At 36.7% G+C, this 18,558-nt stretch overlaps 6 protein-coding genes across 6 annotated transcripts; 3 read left to right on the top strand and 3 right to left on the bottom strand.

Annotated features, from left to right (window-relative positions):
• Positions 1-28: 28 nt before the first annotated feature.
• Positions 29-1,203, top strand: PHYBLDRAFT_71167 (hypothetical protein; the record flags this gene model as incomplete). Its single annotated transcript, XM_018442419.1, has 2 exons — positions 29-239; positions 542-1,203. The coding sequence occupies 2 exons, from the start codon at positions 29-31 to the stop codon at positions 1,201-1,203; spliced, it is 873 nt and encodes a 290-aa protein (XP_018284291.1).
• Positions 1,204-2,021: 818 nt separating this feature from the next.
• PHYBLDRAFT_71165 (hypothetical protein) lies at positions 2,022-2,997 on the top strand (the record flags this gene model as incomplete). Its single annotated transcript, XM_018442418.1, has 4 exons — positions 2,022-2,226; positions 2,311-2,378; positions 2,481-2,745; positions 2,945-2,997. 4 exons carry the CDS (start codon positions 2,022-2,024, stop codon positions 2,995-2,997), a joined length of 591 nt encoding a protein of 196 aa, XP_018284292.1.
• A 484-nt stretch (positions 2,998-3,481) lies between these two features.
• Positions 3,482-4,621, bottom strand: PHYBLDRAFT_156687 (hypothetical protein; the record flags this gene model as incomplete). Its single annotated transcript, XM_018433510.1, has 1 exon — positions 3,482-4,621. One exon carries the CDS (start codon positions 4,619-4,621, stop codon positions 3,482-3,484), a length of 1,140 nt encoding a protein of 379 aa, XP_018284293.1.
• Positions 4,622-6,850: 2,229 nt separating this feature from the next.
• PHYBLDRAFT_189332 (hypothetical protein) lies at positions 6,851-8,652 on the top strand (the record flags this gene model as incomplete). Its single annotated transcript, XM_018439645.1, has 1 exon — positions 6,851-8,652. One exon carries the CDS (start codon positions 6,851-6,853, stop codon positions 8,591-8,593), a length of 1,743 nt encoding a protein of 580 aa, XP_018284294.1. The 3' UTR covers positions 8,594-8,652.
• A 956-nt stretch (positions 8,653-9,608) lies between these two features.
• PHYBLDRAFT_175308 (hypothetical protein) lies at positions 9,609-11,680 on the bottom strand (the record flags this gene model as incomplete). Its single annotated transcript, XM_018437464.1, has 2 exons — positions 9,609-9,965; positions 10,067-11,680. The coding sequence occupies 2 exons, from the start codon at positions 11,678-11,680 to the stop codon at positions 9,609-9,611; spliced, it is 1,971 nt and encodes a 656-aa protein (XP_018284295.1).
• Positions 11,681-16,058: 4,378 nt separating this feature from the next.
• Positions 16,059-17,135, bottom strand: PHYBLDRAFT_189333 (C2H2-type zinc finger transcription factor; the record flags this gene model as incomplete). The annotated part of the gene is made up of 2 exons (XM_018439646.1): positions 16,831-17,135; positions 16,059-16,728 (listed from the first exon to the last, which is right to left on the bottom strand). Exons 1-2 carry the CDS (start codon positions 17,127-17,129, stop codon positions 16,059-16,061), a joined length of 969 nt encoding a protein of 322 aa, XP_018284296.1. The 5' UTR covers positions 17,130-17,135.
• Between the last annotated feature and the right edge of the window lie 1,423 nt (positions 17,136-18,558).

Here is an 18,558-nt window from a genome sequence, read left to right on the forward strand (position 1 = left end):
AACAAATCCTATCTCTCATGCAGAGTATATGCGAGAGTATCGCCTTAAGTATCAACAGTTTACTGAGGTAGAAGTGGTGGGAGCTAAAGTAGAAGTGCACAACTCCCGAATAGAGTATATGCGCCAATATAGACGTAATCAACGACTTAGAGCTGCTGAAGACAATGAGAGAGTTATAAGGAGACACAGACTAGATGACGAAGTGGAAACAAATAGCTGGGGAAGTATCTGGCGTAAATGTGAGACTGTGATCAGAGAGGGCCCTATTGTCGTCTGTGGCTGTTGTGGGGGTCTTTTCCTCAGAAAATATATATCTATAATTGAAAAAGCACACTGAAAGAAACTTGGGGTTGTAATGATGTTGTTGAAAAAGTTTTCTAGACAATTGATAATCAGCATATCACAACTTCTTTTCTGAATAGCTTAGCCGTTGATCAGATTCCATTATGCTCTACATGTAAAATAGCATTAAAGAAGAAAACCGTCCCTACTATTGCTCTATCAGGAGACCTTCATTCTTCTGATCATTTTAATTGCATAGACAGTCTAACTAAATCGGAAGAAAGACTCGTTTCCTCACGCCATGTATTTCAATCAAGCTGGACACACAAAGGGTTAAGTAGAAAATATAGAAGCAAAGGTGGCATAGTGAATGTTCCAGTTGACGTAGACACAGCAGTTCCGTCACTTTCATGCAATCTCAATGGCACCAATACTATTTATTTGAGCTTATCCCGTAGAATGTGCTATGTTAAGGATTACATCAGAAGCAACACTAGTCCGGCAAAAGTTTGGAGAGAAATCATTTTCTTACAGTCGACACCACTCTACCAAGAGTACAATATTACTTTGAGTAATGACTGGATAGAGGATATTACTAAAAGTAATACTGAGATCGCAAGGACTGATGGCGCCGAAGGGCAAGATAATAGTGCAGAAGAAATTGTAGAAGGTGAGTTGGAGGACCATGGTAACCAAAGAACTGTACTTTTGTCTGACCATGAAGCTACCAGACCTTCGTCTGGAAATGGTAGAATACCCTTATCTGCTCTAACTGTCAGAGGTAGCGACTTTCTATCCTTCCCAAAGATATTTTGTGGACAAAGACTATCTATACCTGAAAATGTATTCTGTTCATCCTTGACGAAGTCTATTTCAAGAAGGGTTCGTAGAGCAGCCCGAGCGGTAAATTACATCTTGTAAATAGGTCGTAAAAACTAGCTGATTAGAATGTATACCAATTTAAATACTGTTCTTCGCAAGAAAAGAAATATTAACAACAACACTCCTTATATTGCTTCAGACTTTTTTAAGTTATAATAACATCTATGGAGTTAATAAGCGAATACCAAGCATATAAGACATTTAGTGGAATTCGTTCCACTGCTGAATACTAGAAAAATGAGAAAGAAAAATCTTTTGGCAATGGTTTGGCAATTTGGTATCCCTACAATCTTTGTTTCTCTTTTTGCAGCTGAAGCAAATTGGCCAGAGCTACTATATATTCTTAAATTCGAAACAGATGGGGTAACAATCACAGAAGACCAAGCTGAGCAATTATTTTATGCAGAGAAGGTAACCCTGATTCAGAAAGACGTTATAACTTGTGCAAGATACTTTGATCATCGATTCAGGCAGTTAAAAAAAACATGGAAAGCACGTCATGGACCTTTTGGGAATGACCCTATCAAGAAATATTTCTTCAGAACTGAATTCCAACACATATGCTCACCTCATGTTCATATACTTGTTTGGCTCGAAGGTGCTCCTAAGTATGAAGAGAATGTTTCCGTAGACCAAACTACCTCTTAAGAAAGGGAAAGAGCTATCTATGACTTTGTTGATAGCGTAATAACGAGTAAAAGAGAATGGGATTGGATGTCATATAATATACAAACCGTCCGCTGTAGTGAAGAGACCTGGAAAGAGCTGTTGAAAAGGGATTTTTATGGGCATAGCCTGCTTTTCAAAGAAAACGCAATAATGTTAGAGTCTGTCGATTAAGCATCCCGTTTTATCTCATGAACAGAACTCGCATACATTGTCCATTTAGTGCAGAAGAAACTCCACCAGAGAACATGCGAAAAATATATAAACAAGAGAGCACTCGTATTAAGACATATCTTGAAGAGAATTATGAAGAAATTGGATCATCAACAATGAGATTTACGGATTTTCTGACGGCTATAAACATTGTATCCGTTGATGAATACATACTGGCAATTCGTAATAGCCTCAAAATTAACAGAAATATAGCGAAAAGATAGCCAAAAGAAATAATGATCAACAGGCATATTTCTGTACAATTAGTCCCAACATTTGAACGTTTAACAAGCCAAAGAACAGATGGCTCTATTCAGTTAATATCAAGTGATCAAGTGTATCTTGTGTCAGATATTCTTCTTTTTAAACGAAACATAGACAATGCCAAGGCATGATAGACTCAATGTTTTAGGATTTTACACTTGTATAATTTGCAGGTAGGGATCCAACTAATGCTCGAGTTTCAGGTATCTCCTTCTATGTATGATACTCTTTTTTTTTGTCACAGTACTGTTAGTTTAAATGATGCAGTCGCCTCATATACTGCCGATTCTAAACTATTTCTTGATGGAGAAGGTGGATCAGCAAGTGCTGCACTTATCGACAATATATTTCCAACTATGTCAGTAACAAGCTCAGGAAGATGCATCTTGTTAACCAGCTTTTCTATCTATATCAAAATAAATGGCCACAGCAGAAAATGTAAACCAGTGATCTCGGAATATAGAACGACTGCTGTTTTTTTTTTTTTAATTTTTTTTTATAAAACTGCAAAGTTAAGTTTGTGTACGTTTGATCGACCTCGGTTGTTTGGCTACGAGTTGCTATGGTTATATCCGATCAATTGTACTACATTCAAAGTATTAATAAACCAAAACCTTAAACTCTGTGCTTTCAATAGATACGTTGGAATATATGTCCCATAATGCGCATGTTTACTATAAAGATTATTAAACTTGAATGTAAGATACTATCCATACTTTGAATCGACCGAGGTTTTTGTTTATTACACTAATAAATTTATGAAATACATAATATTTAAATTAAATCTGATTAGTGAAAGGGAAAGATGCTTTTTTTTTGTAGTGGAAACGATTTGATGTGTTTCCTAAATTAATTTTCTGACATTAGACAAAAGCTTAAATCCTATAATAGTCATCATAATTGTCTCTACTTTGACCACAGCTTTAGCAAATAAAGTATTTATTACACCTTCTTTTTATATATCTATACTTCAAGGTCAATTGAAATACCCTTTTTTTTAGAGATAACTCATCCGAATAAAACATTATTTATCACGATAGTTTCATGTGCTTCACATTATTCGATAAAAGCTGTAAGACAAAATCAAGTTTATTAAAGCAAACCAAAGGTATAACATATAGGCATAAAAACAATCTATTTACTAGGACTATGAACAAATTTTCTACGTAATTATTCAGTTCTTATTATCATCAGCTGTACCAGGGTTATAGAAAGGATAATCAGTGTATCCAACACTACCACTGGTATAAAATGTGGAACGGTCATACTTATTGAGAGGCCAGTCGTTCTTAAGACGGAGAGGAAGATCAGGGTTTGCAATAAATGAGCGGCCAAAAGAAACCAAGGTGTTTTCCAACTTTTCGGCAGTTTCGAATGCGCGTGTAGGAGTAGTGGTGTATCCGCTGGCAGTAATAAATGGGCCCTTCCATGCCTTGCGGAATGGCTCAATGCTATCGTTCTCTACAACCTTTGTTCTGTCAGCTGTTGGATTACCACCATCAATAAAATCATCGCGAGGTTCAATAAAGTGAAGGTAGGCCAGATTAGGATGTCTTTCTTGCAACTGGTTTACAAGATATCCCCAGGTCTCATATGGTGTATCGTCTTTCATGTCCTGGAATCCCGACCAAGGTGACAAGCGAATTGCAGTACGTTCTTCTCCGACTGCCTTAGAAACACTTTCTACAACTTCCAAGGCAAAACGAGTGCGGTTCTCGATGGATCCACCATACTGGTCTGTACGAACATTTGATGAGGTATTAAGAAACTGGTCAATTAGATAGCCGTTTGCACCGTGGATCTCGACACCATCAAATCCGGCACTGATTGCGTTTTTTGCAGCATCGGCATATGTCTGTGTAAGCTGGGAGATTTCTTCAACTTCAAGGGCTCGAGGTGCTTCATAAACCATTCCAGCAGTATTTTTGCCATTAATAGCAATAGCCGATGCAGATACAGGGACTTTATTTCCAGGAATCCAAATAGACGCAGTTGCACGGCCAACATGCCACAGTTGGAGATAGATCGATCCGCCCTTGTTGTGTACAGCCTTGGTTACATTTTTCCATGCCTCGATTTGTGTGTCATTGTAGATACCGGGGGTAGAAGGATAGACACCGGCATCTTCAGCAATGAATGTGCCTTCTGCAACTAGTAAGCCACCTTCAGAAGCGCGTTGCTGGTAATACTCGGTCATCAAGGGTACAGGGACATGGTTGGCATCAGCACGAAGACGGGTCAGAGGAGCTAGGACAACACGATGTTTCAAGAGAGATGCACCGACTTTAATTGGTGTGAATAGAGCGGTAGACATGGTTTGATTTGAGAACTGAAAGATGAATCGAGAGATGATGATTGTTTCTGCAATGGCTAGCTTCTCTATTTAAATGTAAAATCAATATTCTCCATCAGCTATTAACGTTTCGAAATCTTTAGATTCGATATGTAATCAAACTCGAGGAGTTATTTTTAGGAGGTACAGATATGCTTGTCTTCCTAATTTAGATGCTGGGAGTTGATATTCCGACAGATCATGACGAATTCTCGGGAACACTACAGAACCATTAGTAATCAACTTGAGATTGAGACGATGGTTTCTTTTTCTTTGTTTTTTGGACGAATGAAAATTAATTTCTAGACAATAGAGACTCCGTTGTCAAGTGAAAATTCTGATTTTCTTTTTTTTGCTCATGATTGTTTTAAGATGCGAATTTATTTCCAATGAAAGATTCCAAGATTTCACCGTGGAGGCCATTCAGCGATGAATTGAAGGGAAAATTGAGACACAAAAGAATAAAATTTGGGATAGAAAAGGGGATTTAGAAAGATAAAATAAAAATGAGATTCTACTAAAAGAGTGGTTAATCGATTATAAAAATCACAGTCAATTAATTTAGTCTTTTTCTTTTGGAGATCATACAAACAATATATATAAAGAGCATCTCCAGTAGTCCATTTTAACTACGCTTTATTTATTTGTTGGTTTTATTTTAAATTGCTTCCTTTATTATTTCACGAGAGAAGTTGAGGGGCCCAGAGACTTCCTTCTTTATCACTGTTTTTTACTTTTATACCTATATTTGAGACGAGAACCCTTTTACATATATTATGTATCCATGGATACATAATATATGTAAATGCCTTGAGTAGTTTCTAGCTTGTATTTGGAACAAGGTAGTTGATTCGTTGGAATCAGTTGAGAAAGGCAAATTAAAATAATAAACGACCATAGCACACCCACCCTAATTTTATCGACGGCAAGTAAAGCATCTTTGTAGCATGATCTTTTCTATACACTATTTCCGTAATATCGTCAAGAAAATATCACTTTTTATCTGGTCATGGGTCATTAACTAGGAACAGAAAGAGAGAGAGAGAGAGGTAGGTATAGGAAGAATGTAGTTTTCATCTTTATTTTTCATTATCCCGTCAAACACACCATGGCTGGTTGATAGTTGATGTCGGCCACTACTGGCATTGATCGGCTTGTGTTGATAAACAAATAGACATGTATTTTACGTGATACTGACATTTAGCTGTAGAGTTGTGTATGATCTATTGTTATTGAAGACACTCAATAAAAATACTACCAGGATTTGCCAATCACGCCAGAGAGACTAATAGGATAAGGGAATCACATCATTTGGAGTGATGAAATTAAAGTTTATGGCTGTTAGGCAAATATTAAGATACTGGAATATGGAAGTATTCTAAAGTAAGATTCAAAGAAGGTTGTATTAGATCTATATTGCAGTGTAGAAGCAGCTTCATAATGGTTTGGGGGTTGTGTGTATGTGTGAATAAGAGGAGTTGGAGAATTGAAAACTATAAACGCACACACACACTTGATTAGTATAAATACATGGAATTGACGAAAATGAAAAGGGGATATATCACCAGAAAATTGAAGACAAGAGTCCCATATACAAGAACACTGGAGAAGTTAAAGATGTCTATTTATGTGGAAATGTAATAGTACTCTAATTGAAATTTGCAAGTCACGTTGCATTTCAATGCGCATTTGAAAAGAGCAACTCAAAGCGCAAAGATCAATTTATAATGCTACATTTTATATAACTCTATCTGAAATCTATACTGCAGATAATTTCTGGTTTTTTTCTTTTTTTTTTTTCTTTTTCGCAGTAGAGCATAGGACGAGCTAGCGTTTGATTCTCTATAAAAATGACATGAGCTCTACTTCTTTACCTTTCCAATTCGTTTTATTGCGCTTTCAATATCTTTTTCTACTTTGTCAGCAAGTATTCTCTACTTATCCTTGTACAAAACAAATCAAATTGTGATCATTTAAAGCCGCCTTTTGAGAAAAATGAAAATCCTTTACTCCTCCCCCGCCCCCCCTTTTTTTTGGTGATTTTTGGAGATTTTAAAAAACCGCACATTGGGGTTACGCCTATTATACATTTTATATCCTACAGACATATATATAAAAGGAAAAATAAGGGAAAAAAACAAGATAAAATATTATTAATATTATATTAATATTATTATTATTATTTTATTTTTTTAATATTTCATTCTTCCAATGTCCCTCCCTCATCTTGATGTCTATCTCGAAAGCTACCAACTAGCCCTCATCGACGACTCTAATCCAAAAAAAGGTCGATGTATTGTTGCTCTCGAACCACTCTCCAGGGGCTCGATCATCACGACATCCCAACCGTTAGCAACTGTAACATTACAAGCCAATCGCAATGAATTCTGCAACTACTGCTTCAAAAAACCCCAGGCAATGTCACCAAAGGTCATGCCACTGCAACGCTGCACTCAGTGCCGGGCGGCCTACTTTTGTAACGTCAGTTGCTTTAAAAACGCCTGGTTAGGATACCATCAGTTTGTATGCAAGGCCTCGTCTACTTCTGCTAGTAATAAGGCCGCATCTTCAGAAGACCCTGATACCCTTGACGCAGAAATGCTCGAACGTGTGGCTCTTAATGTCGGGAGATACAATCAGAAAGAAAAAAACGACAGGGATGCATTTGGGGAGGAAGGCGAACGACAAGAAGAGACCGTAGACGTGACAATGGAGGCATTTCTGAGTCTGATGGGGCATGTGGAAGACCAGCCGAAGAATGTCCTCAACCGTTACAAACGAATTGCCGACGGAGTGCTCAAGAAACCATATATTGCCTCGCTCGGTCTGTCACAGCAACAGCTGGTCGAGTTCCTGTGTTGGTTCCAGTGCAACAACTTTTCAATCCAGGACAACCAGATGTTTACTATTGGCGAAGGTACCTATCCAGTCGCCAGTCTGTTCAACCACTCGTGTAGACCCAATGCAGTTGCAATGTTTGACGGAGCCCTGTTAAATATCAGGGCTATTGTCGATATCCCTAGTGGTGAAGAAGTGACGATCGCCTACATTGATGCGGCCCACTCGCGCACTGTCCGTCAAAAGACCTTGCGTGAGAAATACTTCTTTAACTGTGACTGTGTCCGCTGCACAGACAATACGTTTTTTGGACAGATTGATACTATGCTTGGAGAAGAAGAAACAGACTGGGATCGAGCTCAGAGGGTCCTCGATCCATCAAACACCAAAGATAATCTGAGGCAGGAGATTGCGAAACAAGTAGAGGGTGATTCCTGGGATTTGTTGGAGATGTGCCGTATATATGACCGCAAGAGTAATTGTGTGCCCAAACCATCCAAACCTCTCACATTGTCGACATATGCCCACTGCTTTGTTCAGTTCTTCTCGCCATATCTTTGGTCGTCTCACAACCCCAGACTTTTGATCACATCGCCTTCTCTGCACAACTACAGAGCACAGGTCGATCGTCTAGAGGACCCTCAGCCGCCTGCTGCCCGTCCTCCTGTGCGTGATACAGCCGACGAGATCCTCAGCACATCTATTTCGCTTGCACTTTCGTACCCGACTTATCCAGGGGCGCTGATACCATATCGGCTGTCGACCCTGGCTGCTGCCACAAGCTATTTTTATGATATGATGGCGGATGGCCATTGGGAAAACTCTGTTAAGATCGGCATGTATATAGCGATCCAGTATTGTTTCATATATCCACAATACCACCCAATTATGGCCCAGCACCTGCTGATGTTGGCAAAAGCATCCTGGAACTCGATTGTCCAATTAGAGCTCCTTCATCACGGCCGAGCACTCGACAAGCTCTATGACAATGGCTTTAGACGTTGGATCGCCCTCTCTAAAGAAACCATTCAATCGACCTTTGGCAAACAATCTGACCAGTGGAGAGAAGTTCTTGAATTGGAGTGGATTTTTATGCGCGAACAAAAATTGAAATAAACGCAGCCCGAATAACAAATGTACAATAAAGAATAAAACCCTAATACCATCTAACTTTTCTTTAAACGATCCTCACATATGTTTAGCTATAATCAATATGTCTTTACATATACATACATACATACACATGTGTGTGTATGTGCAATATATTGGCCCCCAAAGGTCGATTGGTTTTTCTTTTGCATTCTAGACATGAACATTTTGGGATTTTACTTTTTGGGCTGAATTTGGGGATGGGGGGGAATTTTAAGATCTGACAGATAAACATCCTTAAAAACCAACAATAATAGAGTGTACAGACCACAGTTTCACATATTGATATATATGTAGATAGTCAAATATCGATATAGTGAGCTTTGGTTTTGAGCATTTTTCTTTAACCTGTTCCCTGCTACATTACCACTATTAATCTTGATCACTGTGCCGAATGAACATAAAATCTGCCATGCGCACAGGCAATATTTTTTGGGCCACACACTTTTGTTGGTGGAAATAGCGAGACCATCGTTTTTAAATCTGCTGATATCTCCATGAATATTTATCTGTTACTGGTCAGACAAGTACTAAACACAATAAGGTTACTTTCTACACAACTTTGCTTAGTAGAGCAAAAACAAAGAAAATTCATTTTTTTTTGGGTTACCCTGAAGAAAAAAGTGGCATCAAAAAATGGAATATTTTGATCAATATTTGAGTAATTAATGTAAAACAATTTTTAGATCGCGAATCGTAATGTGTTTTACCAGGTTACTTAAGCGTATAAAAAAAAAAGTTTGCATAGCAGATTCGGATATATTGCTGATTTTCTGCATTTAATTTCCCTATTTTAATCAAAATGATCCTATTGACGAGTCTATAGATGATAACTAGACAAAAACAATAATTATTAAGGGTACTCAATTGGTTGTCTTTATTAATTTTATTTTATAGAAAAAGAAAAGAGCAATTGATATTCCTCAAATGATTTGGTTGGTGAATAACCTTTTTATAAATGAATGCATGGGATTTATTGGCTTTAATACCGGTGTTTAATAGTGTAGTCATCTCGTAAGCTGTCGTTATAGGATTCATTGTAGGCTTGGATATAGTTTATTGGCTTCGAGACCGGTTTCTCAACCCAATATCGGAATGAAAATAAACCAAAGCCTATTGCAAGACACATCAACCAGACATAGATCAGGACCCAGTAGAATTGAAGGTGTTTATTGAGCTGTGCTTCTATAGACAAGTCTAGAGAGGCGAGCATGCTGCCAAATTTGGGATTGTCGGATGTAGGAACCAGTGAGGCTACTTGTGCAACAACATCGGATACTGGAACCAGGTCCAATATGTTGGGATTAATACGTGTCAGATTGATGTGTACGTTATCGACCTATACAATTATTGTAATTCTTCTTCATTAATTTGTCTTAACTTTAACAAAGACAAACAAAAAAAAAAGTCAAAAAGAAATAGAGAGGGATATATACTTACAATCCATGTCAGACCTTGTTCTACATTTTCCAGTTTGACAAGAACAAGACAGCCAAGGACACCTTTGGCTGGCTCTTCCAAGATTGTGCCACCCAGCACAGTCTGGACAAAGGTGGTCAGATGGCCGACGACACCTGACAGTGTGGTATTGAGAGAGAGTGAGACAGATCGGATGAACCCAAATGCCTGATCGTTGATCATTGCCTCGGTTTGGGATATCCAGCCATTGAGCTCGACAAGATCGGCCGTGTTACTCCTCGAAAGAGACTGTAGCACATCGGCAGTCGTGTCTCTGGCCCATTCAACCGCCTGTGCATCAAACTCGCGGATCGCTTTGGCCATCAGGGATTGCAGGGTCCAGAGAAGCGCGTAGGTTGTCAGGAGGCCGCATGTGCCAAGCAATAGGCAATAAAGAGTAAAGGGGTTGCTCAAAAGGGTTATCCACCACTCTAGGGCATCAAGCCGGCCCTGCGAGAAGTTTGATTTGTGTTTGATGTGATTGATAATGATAGAAACCCCTGGGTACCGATGTTCCTGGGCCAGGAGGTGTAGTGCACCAGGGCCATTGGTAGTGGTGCTAGTGGTATTAGTGGTGCTGTGCGATACACTGGGGTGATCCAATCCTGCGGTGATCTTTAGGGATCGTCTGTCTTCTAGATAATTATGGCAAAGATACCGATAGATAGCCACCCACACTGTGCACAAAGCCATGGCTAACACAATGAGACCAACGGCTGTCCAGATTATGGAGCTGATCTGGTCATCGAGGTCTTGGACGATGTGTTTGAGTTTTGTGGGATCACATTCTTGTTCTTGTTGCTGGTATTGATATATGGTCAATGCGCTATTACTAATACTGCTACTGCTGTTGGTATTGTCTTTATTGGTAATAAAGTTAGGATTATGATTAATATTGCTAGTTTGAAGAGGGGGGTGTGTGAGGATCCAGTCTGAGAAAGAGTTGTTATTGATATTGATGTGGGATTTAATTGCTTCAAAGGGCGCGCCGACCAAGGTATCAATGATATCTGGACCTTCTGTCCAGTTATAGACCTTTGAGCGAATGTCGTCCATTGTTTTTGTCCAGTTTGACATCTGGAATTGATTGGCTGGCGGGTCGGGCTTTGTTCCTGTCAGGGCAGCAAGTGGGTCTGTGATGGCATGGACACCTTGGGCGATACCGTCCAGGACAGTCGTGGCTACCTTTTGGATGGGTTCTGTGAGGGTTGTGGCTACGGACAGGATGGTGTTGATTGCCAGGCCGAGTAGACAGCGATAGGTTGACTTGTAGACCCCAATGAGCCAGACTACACAGCTCTGGATGACGCTTAACAAGGTAATGAGGACCCTTTGTAGGTTATCGACAGAGGTGGCTGCTGATTTCAACACATGCCATGAGAGTGTGTTTGGGAGATCCCTGAGATGGAAAACAGCGTTGTTGATGTCTTGACATGTTTCATCGATATCGGACTGAATTCCCTGAATCGATGATCTGACGACAGAGTGAAATTGAAGGACTGGCATGAGGACCGACAGTAGGATCAGGGTGCCTCCGCTCAACCAAACAAAGCAATATTCTTCCATAAGTCGTGGGAACGGGTAGTTTAGAGACATTGCAAGTTCTGGAATTTTTGTTTCTGTTATTTAATTGATTATATGTATATCTCTCTATCTATCTATCTGTATATATATTTAGTCTTATAACCAAATCAATAGATTAATAGAAAGAAGAAGAAGAAGAAGAAGAGAGGGTCTGTATGATTTGTGTATAGTAGAGTTAGTTGCATTGTGTTGTGAATAATGGTTTATTTGAATAGATTTGAGATGGCAGCCTTTGTCAACAGCAGTTTAGTTATTGGGCTGTATGGTATTCCCAAAGGGCATGATATCATTACTAGTTTTTCTGTGTGTGTGTTTATGGTGAATAATGCTCTTATCCACAGAGGTGATTAGCTTACAAATCATATTGAAGGCTGACAAGTCTTTTTGTTCTTTCTTTATTTTAGGTGCCTATCAAAATGACCAATACACACAAGAATTTATTTTTATTTTATTTTTGGAAAAATTTATAGGTGTCTTGGATGTAACCATCAAGGTATGTGGTTGCTTAGATACTCAAAATCGGCGATCGACAAGACACAATTATGCGGTCAGAATAGTTCACAAGGACCTAATGTAATTTACAAAACTTACTATGTTTATTTCATGTGTCTATATCGGCATAATTCATCACTTTGTAACTTTGTGTTATATATCTGCATGCATATGTATGTATGTATGTATGTGTTGGTGTGGCCGTGTCATATTTATACTTTCATCTTACTTATGCTATTGGGTAGACAGGTTACCATTTGGGATCCCCAATAAAAATGCATGATTTTGTGTCAACTTTGTGGTTGGATAATATATATATATATATATATATATATATATATATAAAAGCTTGTAGTGGATAGTTTTCAGCAAGTTTATTAGTGTAGTAGCTTCTGGTGGGATAATAAGGACAAGAGGTATGTAATAAGTATCTCTGCTGCTGTGATATATATATGCATGTGTAGTGTGTGGTTTCGGCACAGCTAAATGACAAAAGAGGTAAATATTATACTATACTATATGCTATGTTATGCTATGTTATGCTATGCTATGCTATGATACAAAAAGAAATAGAGGAAGGAAAATAGGAAACAGCAAAGATGTCACACAACATGTAAGCATACAGCTTGGTGACCAGATACACCCATCACTATCTATCTATCTATCTATCTATCTATCTATCTATCTATTTATCTATTTTGATGCATTTGCCTAGATGGTCTGTAGATGTCAAAACGTATACTTTTATCCAAGTATTGCTTGTATGATTGATTTTGAATGATTTGGTATCAAATGGCCTACTCTCCACCCTTGGAATGATCCAAGCACCAGTAACCCATAAATTGTATCAAGTATATATATATATATATATATACATAAGCTTTGTCGGATGAGGAATCGTAATATCTTTTTCGTTTTCTTTATCCGTCTGTCGGGTTTATACATCATCGATCCGCTCACAGTTTGATGGCGTGTAACGATGGAGTTTTTCAAAGATTTTTTTTTATATATTTAGGAAAATAAAAATACAAATAAAGTACCGTAGAGTCATAAGAAACAACAATTGATACGTTGATATCCTCGAGGATAATCATACATCTCAATGTCTTTTTCACTGTCACTATTCTTGTGTTGTAAAGCTTCTTTAGAGTTTTGTACCTAATCTTCTTCTTCTTCTTCTTTAATTATCTTAATGTCTTGATGTGAATATATAATATAATGTTTTTGTTGTATATTATTTGATGATCTAGATAGGAGAACAGGTTTTAATTGGTTTACTTATTCTAAAGAGATAGATAGAGAGTGAAAAGGCAAATGAGCTATAAAATATATTGTATTTGGTAAAAGCCTAATAGATTTGCAGCTTCCCTTTGAGTGGTGGTCAGATGAATAAATAAACAAAAGCGAGATATATAACATATATTGGGTTTGTTTATTTATGTGTTGTGTGTGTAAAAAGAAAAAAGAAAAAGAAAAGATACATAAACTTTGGATTTGACCAAACAATGGGAAAACATAAACAAAGGATCGGTCCATTTGTCACTGTTATTGATATTCTAAAGAGGTTAATGATAATCTATATACTCACACAACAAACAAACAGAATAGCTGATTTTAGATACTCATTGGTGCTCTGATAAAGAAGTGTTTTATACATAATTAAAGACAAAGCAATGTCTGGGCTAATTGACCAACAGAAAGGCACCCGAGTTGGGGATTGTAAAACAAACCTAAAAAATCAATGCCGATTATCTGTTCATTAACTGTATACAGATACACAAATAGCTACACACAATTTATTTGATGTTATTTATCTCTGTAGTTCAAAGTCAAGGTTGACAGTGCACAGTACACACAGTACACACACTCAATATAATTTTAAGCCTCTCCGGCCTCTATCCGATTATTATTTATTTATTTATTTATTTATTTTTTTAAAAAAAAAAGGAAATTGTGATACATCTAATTTCTCACAGGTACAAGAACACACAATTATAATAAATTATCCACCTCTTTTTGTCCTCTTCTTCTTTAGCATTAAAATATACGACTAAAAACAACAACAAAAACACAAGAAAAAGGTGCAATTTTTTTTTGGTACCTTATTCCCCTTTTCCTTTTTCCTTTTCTTTTAGCCTAACCTGCCAATACAACACAAAACAACAGAATAATTCCGCAAAATCCTATATACATCTAATATTCGTTTGTATACTTTTCTATTGCACTATAATGCACATACTGTATGTACGAAGATTAAATAGTAAGATTGATACTATGGTCCTTGAAGTTTTTGATCAAAGTAATAATAATTTGTTTTCCTATGTTTGACATTTGATTTTCTTAAGGTTGACACAGAGATCAACACCTAATTATCATGTAAGACAATTTTAGTGTACAAAACCATGGAACCTTGTGAATTTCATGTTTATATTCTTGAGCACACACACACAAAAACAACATGACGAGAAGTAAAGCCAACCAGATACAAGTAAACAGACCAAGAAACAAACAAGCTTTAGATAGATTTGTATTTTGTATATTAAAATTGGTCAATGCCATGGAAGAAATGCACCTAAAGAAAGTAAGGTATACAAGGTTTATCATTCTAGGTAACATTTCATGGTCTGAGCCTTTTTCTTTCTTCTTTCTATTAGTTTCTTTTTAGAACACTGCAGCGTGTATTTTCTTTTTCTATAATTTTTTATTTATTTATTTATTTATTTATTTGGTTGTATTACTGCTATTATGACTATATACTTGTAGCAATATAAGAAATGGCATTATACTACATTCACCTTCACCTTCACTTTCATCTTCATGTTCATGTTCAAGTATTTCTGAAAACAAGACAAAAAGGTATACCAAAAAGATCAATAAATAAATAAATAATTTTGGTTTTTTGGTTTTTTATTCATTCATTTCAAATTAAACTAAATCTTTATTCATTTTTGGAGGTTTTTTTTTTTTTTTTTTTCTGTTTCTTTTCTTGTTATTATTATAATTATTATAATTATTATTATTATTTGTTAAAAATATAATAAAATATAATAAAATATAATAAAATAAATGCGTCAAAAAGTATGATAAACATGAATTGTGAAGAGAAGAATATATAAATGCTAATAGTAATAATAAGAGGAAATATTTAAATCATAATTGTAAAAAGTAATAGTAAAATAATAACAAATTCATAATAATAATAATAATTAAAAAAAAAAATGGGTATTGGTTCATAGAATCTACTCTCCACAAGAAGAAAAGAAAGAAAAGATTATGATAATGAAAGAGAGAGAGAGAGAGAGAGAGCGAAATAAATTATGAATAGAATAATACAACAAAAAGAAAAGAAGAAGATATGAATATGAATATGAATATGAATATATGAATATATGAATATATGAAAGATGAATGTGAAAGGTAAAGGGAAAGGGAAAAAAAGGGGGTATTCAAGAAACCAAAAATTAAAAAAAATTAAAAATTTTTTTTTTTGGTTGCTTGGTTACTTGGTTGTTATATATATATATTGAGGGGAGGTTATATCTCTTTTGGTATGGACAAGAAAAGAATGAATAGAGAAGAAAATAAGAGACAAATGACGTGGGATATAACAAATAGCAAATAGCAAATAGCAAATAATAAATAATAAAGTATGTGGGCGGGAATATTGCATGAGATATAGAAGAGGGGGGATTCAGATTGGGGTTAAGAGAAGGAGGCAAAATATATATAATATATGTAATATATATAATAGAGTAGAATATAATGATTGGAAAGGAAATACAGAATATATACATATACACATATATATATAAGCTGCGTGTGTGTGTGTGTGAGAGAGAGATGTAATATATATATATATATACGGTCTTTTTTTTTTCTTTTTTTTTTCTTTGGGAGTTTATGGAAAGAAGCTGTTTTGGGATGGTAGATCTGTTAGCTCGTCAGATTGGGATTGGAATTGTAGACAGTCAAGCCTTGGCAGGATGGTGTCGTGAGGAAACACAGGTAAGTCGAGGGTGGGACGATGCGAGTATGGTCTCTGGCTGAGGAGAGCTGACGGCGGAGGTAAAGATGGCTGTTGGGTAGAATGGACAATTGGAGACCAAGGGTTCTGGGTCCACGAAAGAGGGCTAGACGGAGACGAGGGCATAGATTGGTCGTCCGAGGAAAAGCTAGGACTGGCACGGCCAGTTGAAAGCGGAGGAGTGCGAGGATTCAAAGTCTCAAATGCAGTCCACGAATGTCCAAAATGAGAATAGGAGCCTGAGCAAGCACAGGCCATTATACAGTTTTGGTCACTTTGGTCATTAGGTTGATTATGTTTAGTAGCATAACTTTCTACTTCTACTTCTTCTTCTTCTTCTTGTTGTGTTTCTTGTACTTGTTGATGTTGGATCTGCTGTACCCGGCGACGTTCTTCATTAAATGGACGCCATTGAACATGGGGGCGTTTTCCGTTTGTTGAATGGTCACATTTCATGTGCTTGGTCAGCATTGTCTTTCGAACGAAACTTTTGCTGCACCCTTCGGAAGGGCATCGGTAGGGCCGTTTTCCGGTGTGTGTTCGTCTATTGGATTGAGTTTATTAATTAAATAGATTTAAAAGGCAAAAACACTAATAATTGGTTCATTTACTTATCTCTATCAAAAACAAAGATGATAATATTTACCTGTGGCGGGCAAGTGAACTGCTGTCACTAAAACTCTTTACACATTCAGGAAATTCGCATTCGTGAGGTCGTTCGCCAGAGTGTGTTCGGATATGAACTGTGAGTGCTGAACGTTGGATAAAACTCTTGTGGCAGCCTGTTTCGCGACATTGGAAAGGACGTTCATTGGTGTGAATTCTGGAGTGTCGAACTAGGTCTGAGCGTCTGCTGAATGTCTTGTTGCAGTCTGCAAAGGTGCATTCGAATGGTCTTTCATCAGTTGGAAGGCTTTCTTGGTGTACGATTTCTGATATTTCCATGTTGCGTTCTTAATAGTAATAGTAATAGTAATAGTAATGATAAAGAATAGATTGCCTTTTCTTGCTTAATTTTATTTTATTTTATATGATTTTCCTTTGAAAGAAATATTATTATTATTTTGTTTGTTTTTTTTTTTTTTTTTTTTGGTTTTTATTTTTGGCGTAAAAGGGTCAACAAAGAGGTAAACTTCAAAAAGAATAATATGCAAAAAATAAATAAATAATCTGTATATATATGTACATGTATATATATATATATATATATGTATATACATTTCTGTGTGTGTGTGTACGCTTAAATAAATAAATATATTTATACACCTATTTTTTCTTCTTCTTGTGCCTGTGTGCAGATATTTACATATATAGTATAGCGTGCAAGTTCTTTTTGATGATACAAAGCCAAGCGGTGGGGAAGAAGGGACTGTTTATATAACCAAAACTAGCCACCCGAAAGGACGAGCGGCCAAGAACACCACCAAAGAACACAAGAAAGTACAAGGGTTTGTGCGCTCCTTGCTCACACCTTCCTTCCTTCCTTCCCCCCTCTCTTTATTTTTGTTTTTAATTTTTTTTGTCCTTTTCTCTCTCTCTCTCTCTCTCTCTCTCTCTCTGGCTCTGTCTGTCTGTCTGTCTGTCTGTCTTTAGAACTTTAAAATCTCGTGTTTGAAGATGTCCAATAGATGTCTAATTCACGGATAATGTGAGCCCTCAATTGACGCTATTTCTTTTCTGTCTTTCTCCCTCTACCTATATTTCTATATTTCTACTTCTAATGCCCAATTGTTAAATTGTTAAATTGTTAAACCGCTCAATTTTATTTGACCTTAATTGTCTCTTGTAAGTAAATGATATCGAATAAAGGAAAGAGATGATCAAGGGCTTGGATAATTGTGTAAAAGAGACTAGTAACAAAAGACTAAGGTTATCTGTGTTTGGGAATCATAGATTGTGTTTGTGTGTAATGTAGCCTATAGAAAGGTATGAATATACATAGATATATAAAAATGTCTGTATTGTGTAGTATTTAGTCTGCCTATCCACCCCCTTCCTTCCTTCCTTCCTTCCACTTCTCCCTTTTGAGGTCCAAACCACCCCCTTTCCCTTCCTATGGCGATTGATGGCAGGGGTCTTTTGTTTTTGTTTTTTTTTGTTTTTGATTATTACATTGAATTGAATTGAATTGAATTGAATTGAATTGGGTAATTTAGTACCTTGGTCAATCTTGACGTCCGTGGATCCTTAATTTTGTCTGACACTCTTGTTCAAAAAAAAAAAAAAAAAAAAAAGTCCTCCTCATTCCTCTTTCAAGGTCTGTTATTTGATTTCTTACAAGATGTCTCTTGATTTCTTCTAATCAGAATCCTGTACTTAAAGAAAGCCAAAGAGAGATAATTATTGATAATAAATTGCTAATTGGATATTTAAA

Source organism: Phycomyces blakesleeanus, assembly GCF_001638985.1.
Source record: "Phycomyces blakesleeanus NRRL 1555(-) unplaced genomic scaffold PHYBLscaffold_37, whole genome shotgun sequence".
NCBI lineage: Eukaryota > Fungi > Mucoromycota > Mucoromycetes > Mucorales > Phycomycetaceae > Phycomyces > Phycomyces blakesleeanus.